General features: G+C 33.2%; 1 protein-coding gene across 1 annotated transcript in view; it reads left to right on the top strand.

Annotated features, from left to right (window-relative positions):
• The window catches only part of LOC106462100 (neuromedin-U receptor 2-like), a 38,343-nt gene that overhangs the window by 6,799 nt on the left and 11,939 nt on the right, over window positions 1-19,605 (top strand). The window contains exons 2-3 of the mRNA XM_022389239.1: window positions 15,585-16,130; window positions 16,512-16,646. Coding sequence (XP_022244947.1) covers window positions 15,585-16,130; window positions 16,512-16,646 — 681 coding nt within the window. The remainder of the gene's footprint in view (window positions 1-15,584; window positions 16,131-16,511; window positions 16,647-19,605) is intronic.

Genomic DNA, 19,605 nt, shown 5'->3' with positions numbered 1-19,605 from the left:
CTGCTAAATTAAAGACGGCTAGCGCAGATAGCCCTCGTGTAGTTTTGCGCGAAATTCAAAACAAACAAACCTACAAACATGTAAAGGAGTTCACGCAATTTCACATTCAGTGATATTTAATTGAAGAATGAAATTTATTCTTACCCTTTCAGCTATTTATAACAACAAGTATGTCGTGGTTGTTCTGTATAATGATATAACAAAACGACATAATTTGGGTATCTACACTAGATATATGCGTAAAGGAGATCACGTGCTTAAAAAAATAATTTCATTGCAAGCTTCAAATGGACATACCCAAAATATCTATTGATACCTATGTTTGGGGAATGATCATATCAACTTACATACTTCCCCGACTGATTTTAGACTAAAATTTTATTTACTCAAAAATTTGTAATTATTGTCTGGAAAATAAACAACCGTAAAGGAGAACACATGATTACGGCGACATGTTCTTTTGGATATTTTTATATGTGAAAAAGGTAATGGGACAATCAGCTAATAACAAATTTTCAAACCATAAATGTTTACTAATTACTCACAATAAAGGCTTGAGTCATACTTACAATTTTTATGTTTGTGTTATTACTTTGAAATTAAGGTTTTTCTTCCGCCGACATGCTACTTTTAACACTTCACCATTGTTTATTTCCTTGGTTTGCTGGAAAACATGAACACAAACTCAACATATTATATATGTTTGGAAAGCTCTGTCCATCGTCTATAATTTAGAAATTATTATATGTTTGTGTAAAGTACGACATCAAATTGGACACTTAAGAAAGCCTGGCCCTTAAGCATTAGGATCTCAGTCAGTTATTGATCTGACATTAAGGAATTGAGGAGTTCTAACTTAGGGCTACTAACTCACTTACTTTGCTAACAAATCGCTATTGGATAAGTCGTAACGTAGTGCCAGCTCGTTGCAAAGTCATATCGAGCTGTTCATAAGCTTGTAAAGAGAAAAGTCTCTCAAAATCGGGACACACGTGGCTTATGCGATAAATAAAACATTTAAATAAAAATATTGCCAACAGTACTTCGCACATATATAAGTAATAAATGTGTTTATTATAGTATGATAAATTCGCTCAACAATAAACAAAACAATATTTAAATAATTGAGTGTTTGTGTTGTTTTTTTTTACATTCTCTCTACGAGCACAATCTTGATAACTTAACCTCTGGTCTGCCAGAAACCACCGGCTGATATAACACGTGTTTTTAGATAGGAAGTTAAAAGTTCCTCTGATTATAACATTCTTGGGTGAGCGTCAAGTCTATTTATGGTTGCAGGACTTGAAAGTCAGGTTGGTTTATGAATACTAGCAGCTATGTGAGTTGATGAATCGAAATTAGACAGACTAGATAGTAACCTGTGGAAATGAGACCAGACATCAAACAAACTACGAACATTCTAGGATTTTATCTCATAAATTTCATCTTCTGAATACGATTGAATAGCCTGCGTAATGATGTTGCTTTATATTTGTATAATCATTTTATCATTTATGCACTAAACATTACCCTCAATTTTATATATATTTCTCTTGATATCCGTCTATTGTACGTTTTGTTTTACACTTAGTTATAAGTTATGTGAAAAAAATACGCTTTATATATGTGCATTAATCCACTAATGCATTCTTCCTTTAATTACATCTATTGATCTATTTTAAACGTTGCAGTTAAGGTTTATTTGCATAAATGTATAGTCATTTGTGCGTTTTGAGTCGCTGCTCAACTGTAATAGCAAAGTTGTTTAACAGATTTTATTTTCTACTTTAAAATCAATTACTCCGCAATTTGGCAAAGAATTTGTTTATTAAAAAGGCCCACCAATAGAATACAGCGTTTAAAGCCTCGAGTTTTAGTGGGGAAAGCCACTATTGTATTCTTTTATAGGCTGTGAAAATGCAAAGTTTCTGACAGTTTTGATAAAATTACAGGGATCGTCTCTGTGTTGTCGTCTTTTGATAAGTGAATATCTAAGAAAGGGTAAACGTATGAGCCACTGATAACGTCGTGTTAAAATGACTTGAGAGTTAATACCTCGCCTACAGCTTACGAGTTACGACATTTTCTCCGCACTCGCTGAAAACAGACGCGGACATGGAACTCTTTTGTTTTTTTTCTTTCTGTTACACTCATTTTTGTAAACATGTGTAAATTTTAAAAAGGCCTGGAGTGATCTGGTAGTTAGCGTGCCCAGTTTATGAATCCGGTGACGTTGACTAGCTTTCTTCTTTGTAGTCTATCAGACCGATGTTAGGCAGAAAAATAAAGTTTATTACAACAATACAGACACTGTTACAGGCATGACACGTTAGTGTAATACATTAATATAGGGACTGTTACAGGCATGACACGTTAGTGTAATACAACAATACAGACACTGTTACAGGCATGACACGTTAGTGTAATACATTAATATAGGGACTGTTACAGGCATGACACGTTAGTGTAATACAATAATACAGACTGTTACAGGCATGACACGTTAGTGTAATACAATAATATAGGTACTGTTACAGGCATGACGCGTTAGTGTAATACAACAATACAGACACTGTTACAGGCATGACACGTTAGTGTAATACAATAATATAGGCACTGTTACAGGCATGACACGTTAGTGTAATACAACAATACAGACACTGTTACAGGCATGACACTTAAATGTAGTATAACAATAGAGACAATATTACAACCATGACAATTAAGTGTAGTACAACAGTTCCTTTTAAAAATATACACGCGTTGTTCTCTATGTTAAATACAACATGTAATAGAATGATATAGGTACTGTTGTTGCAGGCATGACACGTTAGTGTAATACAGTAATATAGGTACTGTTGCAGGTATGACACTTAAGTGTAGTATAATAATATAGGTACTGTTGCGGGTATGACACATTAGTGTAATACAATAATATAGGTACTGTTGCAGGTATGACACTTAAATATAGTGTAAAAAGATAGACATTGTATCCAAAAGAAGAGATAAAAATAATGAAGTGATGAATAAACTGAGTTAGACGCTACAATTAAAAGGTGTTCAGTAACATTATGACATTACCAAACAGATAATTACTGAAATGCTGTAAAATGCTGTATCTGATCACGTGTATAACGTGTGAGTTGATTTATGTAGACGTAGCATAACGTGTGGGTTGATTCATGTAGACGTAGCTACACCTCTGGTAACTTGCCCACATGACACCTAATAACCACTCTACTCCATTATCGGAATGACGTCACGTTTGCTTGCAAAGAACAACTTTTACACTCTCATCACTTCTGCTAATATAACATTTAACAATGTTTGGTAAATGCGTTAAATTTCTAAACATCTTATTTAATAAAACTATAAATTGACAGAATATTAAAATGAATGTTACATTCATTTATTTCTCTTCGTTTGACGAATTGTTGTAGGATTGGATATTAATTTTCAGATATAAGCATGTTTAACTGTTTATATATCAACAGCAACGAGGGTATAAACCAGTGTATTTTAATCACTTTAAGTTTTTGTTTTATGATATTGAATACATCTAGTTCAACCTATATTTTTACTCATTTACTTGGGTGATTTCCACGATCACATATTTTTATAGGTAGCTTGGTTTGATTAGAAGGTACTGATACTTAATACTGAAACCAATATTCATCCTATTCAGGTAGTACAACTTTATATTATAACATTTTTATACCGTATCTGATAATAACTGCATATATACAAAGATGTGGATTAGGTGTTAGAATTAGCAAATGCGTGACAAAATTTATATTCCATTAATTGTATCGTCAAGATCGTGTTGAAATTGAAAATTCTCATCAGTTTATTTCGAGAAACTCGGTATGCTGTTTGGAATATAGCTGTTTTTGGCACTTCTTTCCATGATGATGAGAGATTTTTTTTTTTTACAGGTTACATTGTTACTATATTTAGCCTAAAACGTGATACTTTAACTCTATTATTTGACAAGTATTATATAAATAAATCAAAAACTTTAAATATTCTATATCACCCTAAAATTAATATAAACTATTTCCTTCAAGCAATACATTTAATCTGTATTGCAGAAACACAACATTCCCTGAAAATGTTCTGAATTAAAGATTTGTTTCTCATTTGCGATGCAAGATATCCAGTTTTGTATGCAATATGTTTTCCATACATCACTTTTATCCTGCCGAAGAAAGTTTGTTAGTTTCTGTTTTAGCGCGGGAAATCGAACACCAGAGTTTAGCGTTGTACGTCCATAAACTTATGGCTAGCCCAAAGGGGACGCTGAAGAAAGTGTCTTAAAATTTTTCTTTGCAACTTTTGTTGTTGTGAATCAATAATTTAGAAAAAAAATTATAGTAACACCTAGCAATATCTTTAGTCATCTACCTAAATGTAACAGAAACAAATGTATTCAGTACAATAATTCTTGTGATTACCCCCATTTTCTTTGACAAAATCGTATTTTTTATTAGCTCAATATTTCGCTATTGCAGCTTCGTCAGGAGCTATCTACATCCTACAAGTTCACTAATCCAGCTGAATCTAAATTGGAACACCATTAACCATAAATCGAACTTCGATATATGGGTTTAAAAAGTTCAGATAATATTAATATAATATCAAACATTCTTGAATTTAGATTATTGAAACAAATCAAACCAACAATGCGTTAAACAAAGTCAATAATAATAAGTTCTTTGAACGTTTTATTTATAAATTTTACGTTCTTAACTGCGATTGATTTTGGGGAAAACTTTTGGGCTACACGTATGATTTCGTGCAAATATTAATCAGAAAGTATATAGAAAAATATCGTTAAGAAACAATAATATTATCATTCAAGTATAAATCTCTCTAATCAAATTGACCACCGGTGTCTAAACCTAAACAGGTATTATGAAATGTTGTTATAAGTTACTTTTCTAGCAATTTTTCACATTGTTTTAAAACTTTGTACTTGAGATGTATATGCTACTCAACACAGCAAGTTGCAAAAACTACTAAAACATTCTGTTTTTTTCAGACTTTTTAGTGCATACTGGAGAGACTTAGACATTTTTTATTATATGGAGAGTAAAGGTCGTTTTTTCTAACTTTATTTCCAAAATAACAAAATGTTCCATACGCTTCGACAGAAACTTAAAATCAAATCTAACTAAAAGTGTGAGTCAGTTATTTTCCCCGGCAGAAACTTAAAATCAAATGGAAAATAACTGACTCACACTTTTAGCTAGTCTACAGAAACGTAAAATCAAATCTAACTAAAAGTGTGAGTCTGTTATTTTCCTCGGCAGAAACTTAAAATCAAATCTAGCTAAAAGTGTGAGTCAGTTATAGTTAGATTTGATTTTACGTTTCTGTAGAGGAAAAAAATAACTGACTCACACTTTTCCTCTACAGAAACTTAAAATCAAATCTAACTGCTAAAAGTGTGAGTCAGTTATTTTCCTCTACAGAAACTTAAAATCAAATCTAACTAAAAGTGTGAGTCAGTTATTTTCCTCTACAGAAACTTAAAGCCCAATTCAACAAAGAGAATCGATTCTTGTCCTCGACGGAAACTCAAAACCAAAATAAATTATGCTAATCCGTTTATATCTTAGATAATAAGTCGTAATCTAACTCAACTACGATAATTAATTCTTACAGTGATTAAGTTATCTGATATACTCATTAATTGTCTTTCCTCCCTTAAGTCGCGACTTAAAAAGGTCCAGATTGGAAATAAACTTGGTGCATGTAACATCCAGTGCTGATAAACCTGGTGTATGTGAAGCACAGATTGGTGTTAAACCTGATGTTAGTAACATCCGGAAAAGTTTCTATGTTACAAAAAATGTGCTAAAACTAGAGCTGTGGGTTAAGGCTTCCATTCTGTGAAGATGAAATATCAATAAACTTTTGTTTACAGGGAAGCTATCCATTTTTTGTACCTTTCCTTTGATCAATATTTTTTAATTTCTAGCTAATTGTAGATTGCTTTTTCTGTGCTATTTCCTTCATTATAGAAACATCCTGTCTGTTGTTACTTGTAACTATATGCTATAAAGTGAAAAGACGCTTCAAATGAAATAAGGACAGTCTATGTGGATGTGGCCACGATGGGATATCTACCGAGACGAACGAATTATAGAGTTTTCAAAAAATAGAAATAATTCAAATAAAACTAGTAAAGAAAAGAAGAAAACTCCTGTTGATTATTCTTCTTTGAAAGCAAAAGATGCTGTTGCCATAGATCTTGAAAATGGCGATTTAGATGTTATTGAAGTACATCCATTGTTTGTTTACTAATACATTTTGTAAATATCATTTTTGTCTGTTATTGCTCTTATTCTAATACTTTTGGATATTCTCTACGCTGAAACATCTATGTTTTGAGCACTTTTACATCGAGAAAAAAAGCAATCGAACCTCGTCAAACTAAATCAAATTTAACAACCAGCGTTGTATCAAAATAAGTTTTAATCTTTGTGCTGGTTTTGGACTCATAGGCTTCAGTCTAAACAATACAGCAATCAAAAATGAGAAATCAACCTACAGGACCTGATGATATGAAATTTTATCATCTAAATTTACGGATTTTGTTTTGAATAACTCCTTAATTCAGGATTAAAAACAGTTCCAAGTAAGCTCAGGTTAATATTGGTAAGTTGAGCCTAAAGATGCTGCTAAATTGTTGTACTCCAGGGTTAAGAAAAACACTTCTAAGTAAGTTCAGGTTAGTATCAGTAAATATAACTTAAAAATGCAGTCAAATGTTTGTATTTCAGGGTTAAACGAAACACTTCCATGTAAGCTCAGGTATTAGTAAATTAAACTTAAAGGTACCATCAAACATTTTTATTTCAATGTTAAAAAATCACGTCCAAGTAAGTTCAGATTAGTATTGGTAAATTCAATTTAAAGATGCTGGGAAATTTAAGTTGTGTTTATGATGTGATTTATAGAACGATTTTATACTTGTTCTAACTAACCTATTCAGATATTTCTGTTTCTATCGTTTGCTTACTCATAGATTGTATTTTGAATCATGTACAGGATTTGAACATTTTTTTTTCCAAAGAGTAGACTAACCTACTTTAACTTTCAAGAAAACAACGAAGTATTAAATACTCAGGCACAGCACGCTGTTTTTATTTAACTAAACCAAGTCCTCATAGAGAAGCTTCTATCCCTAATATAACCAATTTTGCACCATTTATTCTAAGGGAGTAGTTTATTTTTCTAAAAATGTCACGATAAGTGTACAATGTTCCACCTCTCTCTGTTTCCCCGTTTTTTGCTACTTCTTTAAAGATAGCTTGCCATTCTGGAAGTTGTGATTTAAGAGCTATTTTCCATCTCTCTCGCTCTGTTCCCCATTTTTTGCCACTTCTTTAAAGATAACTTGTCATCCTGGAGGTTTTTATTAAAGAGATATTTTAATCTTGCTAAGATCACTGTAAAAATGGAATGATGTCAAATAATTTTAAAGATGTGCGTGAAACAACAACAACAAAGACTCAGCACTGATTTCTGTTTTCTTGTCCATCATTTTCTGTTACGTAAAGTTATAGTTAAATTATGCCAGAAATAGTTTTTCCTTTTTCAACTTTCCAAACTCTCCTAAGTCCTAATAATCGCTGCCAAAACAAATCTATAATAGCAATCTGCAGTGATATACATTTCACCCCTTCAACTTACTTCATATATATTCGCTTAACTTTAGGAAACTTTAAAAAAAATACTTTATTCTTTTAATATTTTTACTCTAGTATGTGATTATATCTACTGAGTTATACACACACGAGTTTGTTTTTAATTTCCTTTCAGTCGAATTCTTATTTTCAAAACTCTAACACAAAATGTTTTTTTTCACGTAAAGTTCATTCGTATACAAGCATTGATACAAGAATAAGTTGTTTTTTTATATTCCCATAGCTTGGACCTTGAAATATAGATTAGTTCTGAAATGAAAGCTTTTCATTAATCATTATCTTTAGCACAGAATGATTATTTTTTTCTTTATGATTTATTTTTCTCTGACGCCAACGTACATCTTAAGTCAGCCTACTAGCTGGCTATGTCCACCGCGGGGAATCGAACTCCAGGATTGAAGAGCTACAAGCCCTCAAACTTACTGCTGTGCCGCTCAAGAACTTTTGTTTTATGATGCAAAGCGCTTAATCAACTTCTCAAAAAATACAAACATTTTAAAATAAATACAAAATGCTAAAGTATTAATGTGTACGATAAGTAGCTAAAGTTCTAGTTTTTCCTGAGAAACCTGCATGTGGTCAAGAAAAAGACAGTGAAAAATGGCTGTAGTGTTATCATTCTTGGAAAAGATTCGTTGAGATTGAGTTATTTGGAACGTTACGTTAAGATCAGATACTAGCAAATCAAATTACAATACAGTGTGAAATTCTCAGTCACCCTGAGTTTCGCAATAAGTATCTTGATGAAGTAACTCACGAATAACGGCAGTTAAAGAGTCTGGATAGTTTATCAGAAACAAACAACATATTTATTTCACAAAGAAGAACAATATTTAACAGTGCCTACTCGGGAGGAGTAGGCGGAGTTTCCTCTACTTGATTGCATTTAGTCTATAAGATTTCTATTTCCGGAGATTGACCGCCTCCAAACACAATGATCACAATGAAAAGGCAAGTTTTTCCCGTAGATTACCTAACAGAAAACTGAAGTAATGAAGCGCGTTCGAATCTAGAATGTAAACTAGCTTTCTTTGTCCAGTGGACGGCGTCACTTCGTGATCTTCGTTCCCTGACAGCATTGGTTGGTTTTTCTTTTGTTCAACGTCAAAGGATGTTCCAGTGCCAATCCATTTGGCTCAAATCTTTACACATCATTGTCATCTACTAAAGATAACAAAGAAACAAAGCAACTAAAAGAAGGGGATGATAACGACTTTCTGGACCACGTGTAGTCGCCATGTAAATAAATAAACAAAAATTGTGGTGATTTACATATTTCTATAGAAGATAGAAAACGTAAGACATTTCAGCATATCACGACAGAAACATATTTTTCAAATCATTATATGGATAATTTTAAAATAACAATATCTGTATCGTTTGTTCAGGAACTCACTCTTGTTACAATTGCGAAAAGGTCGTAACACAAACACAAAAAATTGGCTAAAATTGACAGAAAGAAAGAAATAATAATTTGTCAACTTTAGGTCGGAAGATAAGCCACAAAATGTGTTTTACTTACCGAATTTTTATCCATTTTTACTTTGTGTTTTTCGAATTTTATCAACCTGTGAATTTGTTTCTCAGTATTCTTTATCTTATAATTCTGAAGAATAAAAACACTTTATACTATTCAGTAGATCTATATTGTTCCAAATTATCAGAATGATATGATACTTATTATATTATTAGCTAACAGTTTCTGCATAAGAGAAATTATGTCAGAAATGAATGAAACATTTGATGTAAAATTATGTCCTTAAATAAGAATCCATATAATGTAATTATTTAATAAGAATGAAGTAGTTTTTGTCATCAAGAATCCATATAATGGATTTGTAATTATTTAATAAGAGTGAAATAGTTGTTGTCATCAAGAATCCATATAATGGATTTGTAATTATTTAATAAGAGTGAAATAGTTGTTTTCATCAAAAATCCATATAACGGATTTGTAATTATTTGATAAGAGTGAAATAGTTGTTGTCATCATGTATTACAATATCTTGTTTGCATTTTTTTTAATCAATAAACGTTGTCATGCGCAGTATTCCAGAATAAGAAAAAAACATTATATTATGATTTTAGTCTAATGTCGCCGTATAAAATCATTTTAATAAAACTGGGTGAACTTGCAGTAATCGAACATATAATATTATAAACATTCTGTGAACATGAAATGGTAAACATTTTACTTGCATTCGCTCTCCCCCCCCTGATGGCTCATCAGTAAGCTTGAGTTAAAAAACTGCTAAATTATTTCTAGTACTCAATCGTAATAGCCGAAGACTGTTACTTAAACTCCACTTCTCTTGCTCATTGTTCCTCAAACGTATATTTCTTCATTCACATTTTCTACATAGTCCTCCAGTAGGACAGTGGTAAGTTTACGAACTTATAACGTTAAAATGCGGGGTTCGATTTGCCCTGGATGGACAAAGCAGATAGCCTAATGCTGCTTCGCTCTCCAACAGACAATATATTTACTTAAAGCCTGCATGTGGAAGAAAATGGGTTCCGTTCGTTTAATTAATGTTGAGTTATATCAGTAAAACGTTGCAGTTTTTCTTATATCTTTGCTATAGCTCTCTTCAATTATTTCAGTTTATTTTCTGATGTTTGTAAGTAATTGGCCATCATCAGAAATATGGGAAAATGTCGAAGAGTTGGTTAGTTCCCAAGTCTTGTTTCCATGAGGCTTCAATAATGGATGTTTATGGTTTAATCTCAGGAAATGCCGAAGGCCGGAAAAAGCCGAGTTGAAAGGCATGTAGGTATTTACTCAACGGATTTCAAAAGATTATAAAGAAATACAGGATGAATCACAGTAATCCATTAATTAACATGATTGAAGCGGAAGTTTAGTTTTGTCTTTTTTATTTGCTATCTAATAAGAAAGTTTGTTCAATCTCAGTGGCTTACACACACACACACACAGAGACACAGAGACACACACACATATACACACACACAGACACACACACACACATACAGACACACACATACAGACACACACATACACACACACATACAGACACACAGACAAACACATACATACACATACACACAGACACACACACATACATACACACATACAGACATACAGACACACACACAACACATACAGACACATACACACACAGACACACATACACACAGACACACACACACATATATATATATATATTATGGGCTTTCAGTGTAATTAAGCTTAAATTGTAGTTTGGTATTTCAGAGTACCTTAAGTTTCGTTTGGTTTGCTTCGTCTATTCGCGCAAAGCTACACAAGGGCTATGTGCACTAGCCGTCTCTAATTTTGAATTAATAGACTAGAACGAAGGCAGCTAGTCAACAACGCTCACCGCCAACTCTTGGGCTAATGTAATTGATCAAACTACTAATAACGCACTCATGTCTCTAAAGTGCAGATCGGATTCTTTTTTCAGAAAACGGAACGCGGACCGTGAATCTTTGGATCAGAAGTTCGGTACGTTAACCATTAGGACTAATTTAAACAAGGGATTGTTAAACTTTATTTAGACATACGATAAATTCATCATAACAAATGTAGTCATGGCTTATTCAGCACAAATAACTAGTCACTTGCTGTGAGAGTAATACTGTTAACTGTCATGCTTTACCAACTAATGTTTTTATAGCTTAAAACTTTTACCGATTTTCTGGAAAAAAAAAAGAACAATGTATAGTCCGTTGCTAACCTATGCTTACTATGTACTTCTCCGTTGTTAGCCTATGTTTACTATGCTGTGGTTCGTTGCTAAAATACGTTTACTATGCTGTGATTCGTTGCTAACCTACGATTATTAAGCAGTGGTCCAAAACTAACTCCTTCACTATTACCAGTGTCTACTGAGTAGCCATGGAAAAAGTTTATGCGAGTGCGAAAAAAATTATTTATTTATCCTGTACATAATATTTATGTATATTCAATTATTAGGATATTAGTTACAAAAAATAATCCAACAAATCCACTAGTAATCCTTTCCTTTTTTTATTCCATAAACTTCACTTATAAGAAGAAAACTAATCCATTTTACCGTGAATGCTGCATATGCTCAATCGAATATCATTGTTGTCTCGTTGTCCGTTATACTAGGTTATCAGTTGTTCATTACCTTCCCTAATTCTCACCTTCAGAGAACTCATGTTTTAAAATGTACGTCAAGGTTTGTTCTACAGTTTCTTTATAACTGCTTAACATGAACAAACATATTCGCTTTACGATTCTGTTTTTAAAATAAACGTTTAGGTTTGTTCTACAGTTTCTTTATAACTCGTTAACATGAACAAACATATTCGGTTTACGATTATGTTTTTAAAATAAACGTCTAGGTTTGTTCTACAGTTTCTTTATAACTGCTTAACATGAACAAACATATTCGGTTTACGATTCTGTTTTTAAAATAAACGTCTAGGTTTGTTCTACAGTTTCGTTATAACTGGTTAACATGAACACAAATATTCGGTTTACGATTCTGTTTTTAAATGCAAGTTTAGATTTTGTTATCAAAATATCTCATGAATATAAATTTACTTTTGTACAACTGTATCAAAATCATATTAGCATATAAAAATATATAATATTTAAACCTAAAGGGAATTTTGATAAATGTAACGGCAAGATGACTTAATACAAGTATAATTCAGAATAAATGAAACGATGGTGAACTCCAGATAATAGTTTAAAGTTTTGTTATTGCTCAACGTTTCGGCTTTAGCCTTCATCAGGATCATACATAACTGCATTCCAAAATTCAAAGATACCAGTCACCGACAGGCTTGATTTCATTTTCATATTAAGCCTGATGAAGAGTGGTTGCTCGAAACGTTGCTAGATAAAATAAATTTTCTTTCTATTTCAATGTTGCGTTTTGGCAATGATTTTTTTAAAAGAGTTGCTGTATCCACATTTACAGTAAATTTTCAGTCACCTATCGCAAGTGTCGCGTCCCCCATAGAAGCTGCTTTATTATTATTTTCAATCTCAATGCTTCTTCGGGCCGTTGAAGCAACAAACCGGATGTCAATGATCCCAAAAAGTGACTTTAGGAACGGGGCGTACCAACGCTGACACTGAGCGTTGAATTTTGAAATGCATTTTTCCCTTGTATTTTCTCATTCCTGTTATTAAAAAGCCAGTGCTACATCAAGTTTCTTGTTATATAAAGAAATAATATCTTACAGAGTAAAATGAAAGCCTATACGAGAAAGTTGAATAAATTTAAGCACACTGATTGAGTAAAACTTAAGTTATGTTTTAAGAGAAACGTATTAAAATAAAATGGGGCCGTCTATTGTATTTACACATTACTGGTTTATCCTTTTCTATAAGAACTGATCTCTTAATTTCCCTATCTAAGAAATTGAGAAATTGTCGGATCTTGTGAGAATTTCAAACGCTATTGAGCAGTTCGTCTTTGATGTATGATGTTTGTTTATGTTTAAGCACAAAGCTACAGAAGGGGCTATCTGTGTTGTGACCACGCAGGTATGGAACAGAGTTTTAGCGTTAGTATCCTCCAAGCATACTGCTAAACCACTGGGGGGGGGGGTGAAAATATTTTCACATACATTCTATATTGCATAGGATTAAAATACTGAAATGACACTATCTCTACGGAACTCGTTTCATGTATTCACCATAAACTTCTGTAATTGATGATTTTTAAACTTTTTATGAATGATTCACGTTTATCTTCATCACTCCCCTCGAGCTAAACATTAGGTCACCACGAGTATCGAAACAATGTCTTTAGCGTTATAATTCCGAAGACATCCCGCTTAGACACTAGGAGGCTTTACGCGTTAATCCTTCCGTTAATGTGGAAGTGTATGTGTGTGTGATAGGGAGGGGGGTCATGAGATTACCCCACATATAATTCTTTGTTCTTACTCATGTGAAATTTTGTACCATGTCACTTACTTGGAAGATATTTTCTTAAAGATATTCAGTAACGTTGTCATTACTAAAAATAGCAGGGTAACGACATTACGGGGGCAGTAAAACCTCAGTCACACAAACTTCAGGGGATTGTACCACGAGTATTACTAATAGAATCGTGGAATAAAGGTTTTCAATTACTTAATCAAATTCAATATGCGTTGTAAAACAAAATGTCAATTAGGAATTACAAATGTAACGTTTTATAACATTGTAACTATGTAGCAGAGAGATATACTGAGGGCAAGGCAGTTAATCAACAGCACCCATCGTCAACTATTGGGCTATTTTCAGATCGAGTAGTGGAAGCTGACCGTCACTCTTATAGCGCACCCACCGAGCAGGCTAACCAATATGCCATGGCCAATCCTAAGTTACACTGAAAAAACATAAATATGATTTATGTAACGAAGCAAAGTTGACACTTAACAGCCCAAGTCTGTTTGTTGTGACAGGAAATAATGACTGTTTTGATCACTTTATTCTAAGCTTGCATTGGAACCTTTCGTGATGTTTAGATACTAACGAACACTTAACAAATATTCTCATAATCCTTCAGTCCAATAGTAGATGTTGACTCATTAAAATATATTACGTACTCTGCTCTCAATTTGTTTGCAAGATTGGGTGACGTGGAAGTTAGCTTCTACTTACTGTTCAGGTTCAAACCTATTGTTTTTTTTTTAATACCGAGAGAGAGGATCGTTTGTTTGAAGTTAAGCACAAAGCTACACAATGGACTATCTGTGCTCTGCCCACCACGGGTATTGAAACCCGGTTTCTAGCGTTGTAAGTCCGCAGACATACCGCTGTGCCACTGAGGGGCCGAGAGAGAGAGGAGATACAAGAGTACGAAATTGAAAGTCATCAAGGACACGTAAGATATCACATCAACTTTCACAGTCTGTAGCTCTCTCCACTACAAAATAAGTTGTTGTTGGGCTATCTGTGTTCTGTACACCGCGAGGAATCGAACCTCGAATTTTAGCATTGTAAGTTCGTAAACTTATCTCTAACCCATCAGGGGACAGACACAGTACAAGAGTTGCATTGTTAACTACTCAATATTAACTGCTGTAGCATTGCCAGGCATTAACTTGGATAATATTATGTTACGTTGTAGCATACTGAAAATGAAATCAGAATATCTGAGTGATATCATGCTCAATACAATTACTTGAAATACGCCAAATGGCTCAAATACGTTAAAACGAACGCCTTTTAATCTACTACTAGGAATCATACCAATGTTTATTTGGGGAATATGGCATCTGGTCGCTTTAGTTTAAGGTTTTGTATACCCTTAGATTATATCATGCTACTGCTCGGCCTGAGCCCCAACCCACTAAAGCACTGGTCATAGGCACATGCACAATCGTCATGTTACTATGGAAATATATTTTCTTTGACATTACGGGTCAGAAAAAAGAAAAGAAAAAAAAAGACTGGATGTAAACATTTTTGATCGCAGAAAACACAAAATTATGTAACTTCTGTAGCATTCTGGTACCTTCTGAGGGCGAATTTTAACCTAGACAGGAGTAGTGGACAATACCATATAAAGTGTTAAAATGCTTTTTGAACTTTCACCCCTGAAAAGCTACGTAAAATCGAGTACGTGAACATGATTCATGCTGTAGTTGTTTAAGACCGTTAGTCTTAACGTATATGAACCAATTCTTTGAGGGTCTTCGAAATAAAATTAATGAAGATAGTTTTTAATTTGAACATATTTTTTTTATTAAATCAGGTGTAATGATGATGGGATGCGCTGTATATGTCGGTATATTTCTGTTTGTTTGTTGTTGTTTTTTTTTCACCCTGGTGATTTTCAAAAACATCTGAGAATCAACTTTAGCTTGGCTGATCTTACACTGACTGATAGATATTTTTTTATGTCATTTCAGCCATGCCGTTAGAGCTGTACACAATGTGGCAACAGTACCCTTGGGAACTGGGTAGTTTGATTTGTGAACTTCGTGCTATAGTTCCCGAAACCACTGCCTACGCCTCCATTCTGACTATAGTAACGTTTAGTACTGAACGATACATAGCAATATGTCATCCTATACGTCATCAGACCAAATCGAAGATTTCCCGAGCGATGCGAAATATTGTTATAATATGGGTTTTGTCTTTCGTTGGAGCAACGCCCTATGGAATCTTTACCCGCGTGAATTACCTCACGGATGATAAAGGCATCACACTCGAATCGTCAGCCTGGTGTGGTTTTCCTTTCAACAAACCAGACAGAAGCTGGGAGACGTTGATGTTGTGCTCCACGTTTCTTTTCTTTGTGGTCCCAATGACAGTAATTGTTGTACTGTATGTGAGAATAGCGATGACGTTACACCAGTCCAAAAATCTCCGTAGGTATACTTCCGAAGGAAGCGCCTCCTACCGAGGAGATAGATCAAAAATACAATCACGTGGAGTAGTGGTTCGCATGTTAAGTAAGACACGACCAGCTCTTTTCTTTGTTTAAATGAATAAAATAGGATAATTAAGTTAATTATGTTGTAATTAAATTTGTATCAATTACAAATATTCCTGAATGTATAAAAACAATCACAATTATATATCTAACACTAAACTCGAAATGTATAAGGATAATATCAAACTAAATAATCGTAGTGTTCTGTGTAAGTGGTTTAAAAGTGTGAAACATTAATTTTAATTCCAATGATGTGTGTCTATATATATATACATGTACATATGGAAAAAATGTTAGAATATATGTCAATTTTAATTAATTAGCTTTCATTAAATATTATCTGATAAATATAAAACACATTTATGGTATGAAGCTAATATTATTTGGGGTAATATTTCAGTTGCCGTTGTCATAGCGTTCTTCGTGTGCTGGGCACCGTTTCATTCCCAAAGACTTCTCTTTCTCTATGTTACTCTATACTCAGGATGGACGACGCAGCTACGAACAGTTAATCACTACCTATTCACTCTTGCAGGTAACCAAAAATACTCACACTTTCTCTCACTCTTTATATATACGTTTGTAATTAATCTCAGCAACTGCGCTATAATAAGGAGCGTCACTTACTGACATTTGGTATCTTTAACTTTATGGACAGATCAGCCAAACAATCAGGACAGTTATCTCAAGGGGTCCGGGCATAGCTAGCCAGAGCGGAGGGGGAAGGAGGGCAACTAGTTAGCAGCACCGACTGTCAGAGAAATGACATTCCCACGGCTCAAACTATTGATGCCCGCCAGTGGTACAGCGGTATGTCTGCGGACTTACAACGCCAGAATCCGGGTTTCGATATCCGTGGTGGGCAGAGCACAAATAGCTCATTGTGTAGCTTTGTGCTTAATTACAAACAACAACAAACTATTGACAAGTGTCAAGCATGTAGCAGATCGAACCTTGGACCTTTTGATCCGCAGTCCACCACGCTAACCATTACACCATGCCAATTCTCATGTTATTTGCATAGGATAGGAATACAAAATCAGACCACAACTCAAAGAGGTTGGAGAGAAACAATTATTTTTGTATTGTTAAGAATACAAAGACGAAACAGACTAGTTAATATTCAACTCTGGAAGCAGCATAAAGTTTCTTTATAAATAAGACGAAAGTTTGATAAACAACTTTTATATTTTTAACTTGGCTTTATCTAAATATCGCATAATATGCAAACATGCTTTTTTCAACTTTCACTCCCTAACAGATGAATTGTCTTGGTTTAGAAAAAACTAAAATTAAAACCTATCTGGAGATGCTATTTTTATGAGCATAATAAGCTCCAAATAAATATCGAAATGTATCTTACTTTACATTCTAAATAACATCATGCTGATCATGTCGAGACTTGGATAAGCATCACTGTGTAACTTATGCTGATCGTGTTGAGACCTAATGTTGTGTGCTAAGACTGTAAAATGTACAAAATTATTTCCATGTTATATATTCTATATATATTGAACTTATACTGCGATATTTAGATACCAAAGGCATCACTGTAGATCATGGCCATATTTTATAATAGGATTCTAAAATAGCACCATAATATTGATAACCTGTATCATCACTTTAGGATTTAGTTACATATAAACCTAATTTCTATGCTTTCGCTAATACGTACTCTCCAGAGAGATAATTGAAACTTGATTGATATTTATTTTCCATAACCAAAATGACTTTTTGGGAATTCACTTCCAGTTTTAATAAACAGCATTCTAACACTATATATATATATAATTACTCATTAGGTTATATTTATCTCTTTACATTAAAAAATCTATAAATATTATCAATGTATAAAATGATTTAAAATAACCATGTGACACATTAAGGTCCTTCAAAGTTATTTGTACCAGTGGCTTAGAGGTAAGTCTGCAGGCTTACGGGTCTAAAACTTCGATTTCGATACCCGTGGTGGGCACACCAGAGATAGTTCATTGTTCAGCTTTGTGCTAAACAAAAAACAAATAGTTTGATGTATTGATATTATTACTTTACATATGGTGATATTTGAAAATTAATGTTAGAAACTCATATCTTCAAGTTACCTTTAACTAAGTGAGAAAAATAACTTCATTTTATTTGTTTTTTTTAAGTTTGTTTTTTTTTTAAATAAGTAATTCTGACGGTAGTGGTAAGGATTTGGCTTCACTTTTTAGGGCCCCCAGTGGCACAGCAGTATATCTTTGAACATACAACGCTAGAAACCGGGTTTCAGTATCTGTGGTGGGCAGAGCACAGATAGCCCATTATGTAGCTTTGTTCTTAATTCCAAACAAACACATTTTACGTAATATCCTCTCATGTGCAGAGCAGTAAGTACATAAACAGTGAGTTTAAATTATTCCTTTGGACCCTACTAGTATCTTAAATTTATAATTTATATGACAAAGATAACTATGTTTTACAATTCTTAAGAACATGGTTTTACTGTATTAGAACTAAACTATGTGGTAATATAGGTCAAAATTAAAATCAACATTTTTGCACATACAAACACACATAAACGAAATGCTAAGATAGGGGAAAACTCTGTTATTAAAACAATATTTTAAAAAAATATTATTGCCTTCTAAATTGTGTTTCAGAAATGTGTCATCAAGCACTTGTAACAAATAAACAATTCGGTAAAGGTTCTCATACATATTTTAATTTAATGTATTATAGAAACACGTTTGCACTTTCTCTTGATACTTCTTTGTACAGATCTCAAAATATATAAGTAACATCATATAGAAGAAGTAAATTGATTCAAAACACCACATAGCAGAAGTATATACCATTAATTGATTCAAAACACCACATAGCAGAAGTAAAGACCATTAATTGATTCAAAACACCACATAGCAGAAGTAAAGACCATTAATTGATTCAAAACACCACGTAGCAGAAGTAAAGACCATTAATTGATTCAAAACACTACATAGCAGAAGTAAAGACCACTGATTGATTCATAATACCGTATAGCAGAAGTGAAGACCATTAATTGATTCATAACACCATATAGCAGAAGTAGAGACCACTGATTGATTCAAAACACCACATAGCAGAAGTAAAGACCATTAATTGATTCAAAACACCACATAGCAGAAGTAAAGACCATTAATTGATTCAAAACACCACATAGCAGAAGTGGAGATCATTAACTAATTCACAACACCACATAGCAGAAGTAAAGACCACTGATTGATTCATAACACCATATAGAAAATGTAGAGACCATTAATTGATTCATAATACTATATAGTAGAAGTGGAGACCATTAATTGATTCATAACACCATATAGCAGAAGTATAGACCATTAATTGATTCATAACAACATATAGCAGAAGTAGAGATCATTAACTAATTCATAACACCATATAGCAGAAGTAAAGACCATTAATTGATTCATAAAACCATATACCAGAAGTATAGACCATTAATTGATTCATAAAAC

Source organism: Limulus polyphemus, unplaced genomic scaffold (assembly GCF_000517525.1).
Source record: "Limulus polyphemus unplaced genomic scaffold, Limulus_polyphemus-2.1.2 Scaffold1093, whole genome shotgun sequence".
Classification (NCBI taxonomy): Eukaryota; Metazoa; Arthropoda; class Merostomata; order Xiphosura; family Limulidae; genus Limulus; species Limulus polyphemus.
Note: the sequence above shows the minus strand (reverse complement) of the source record. Positions and strands in the feature narration are given on the sequence as shown.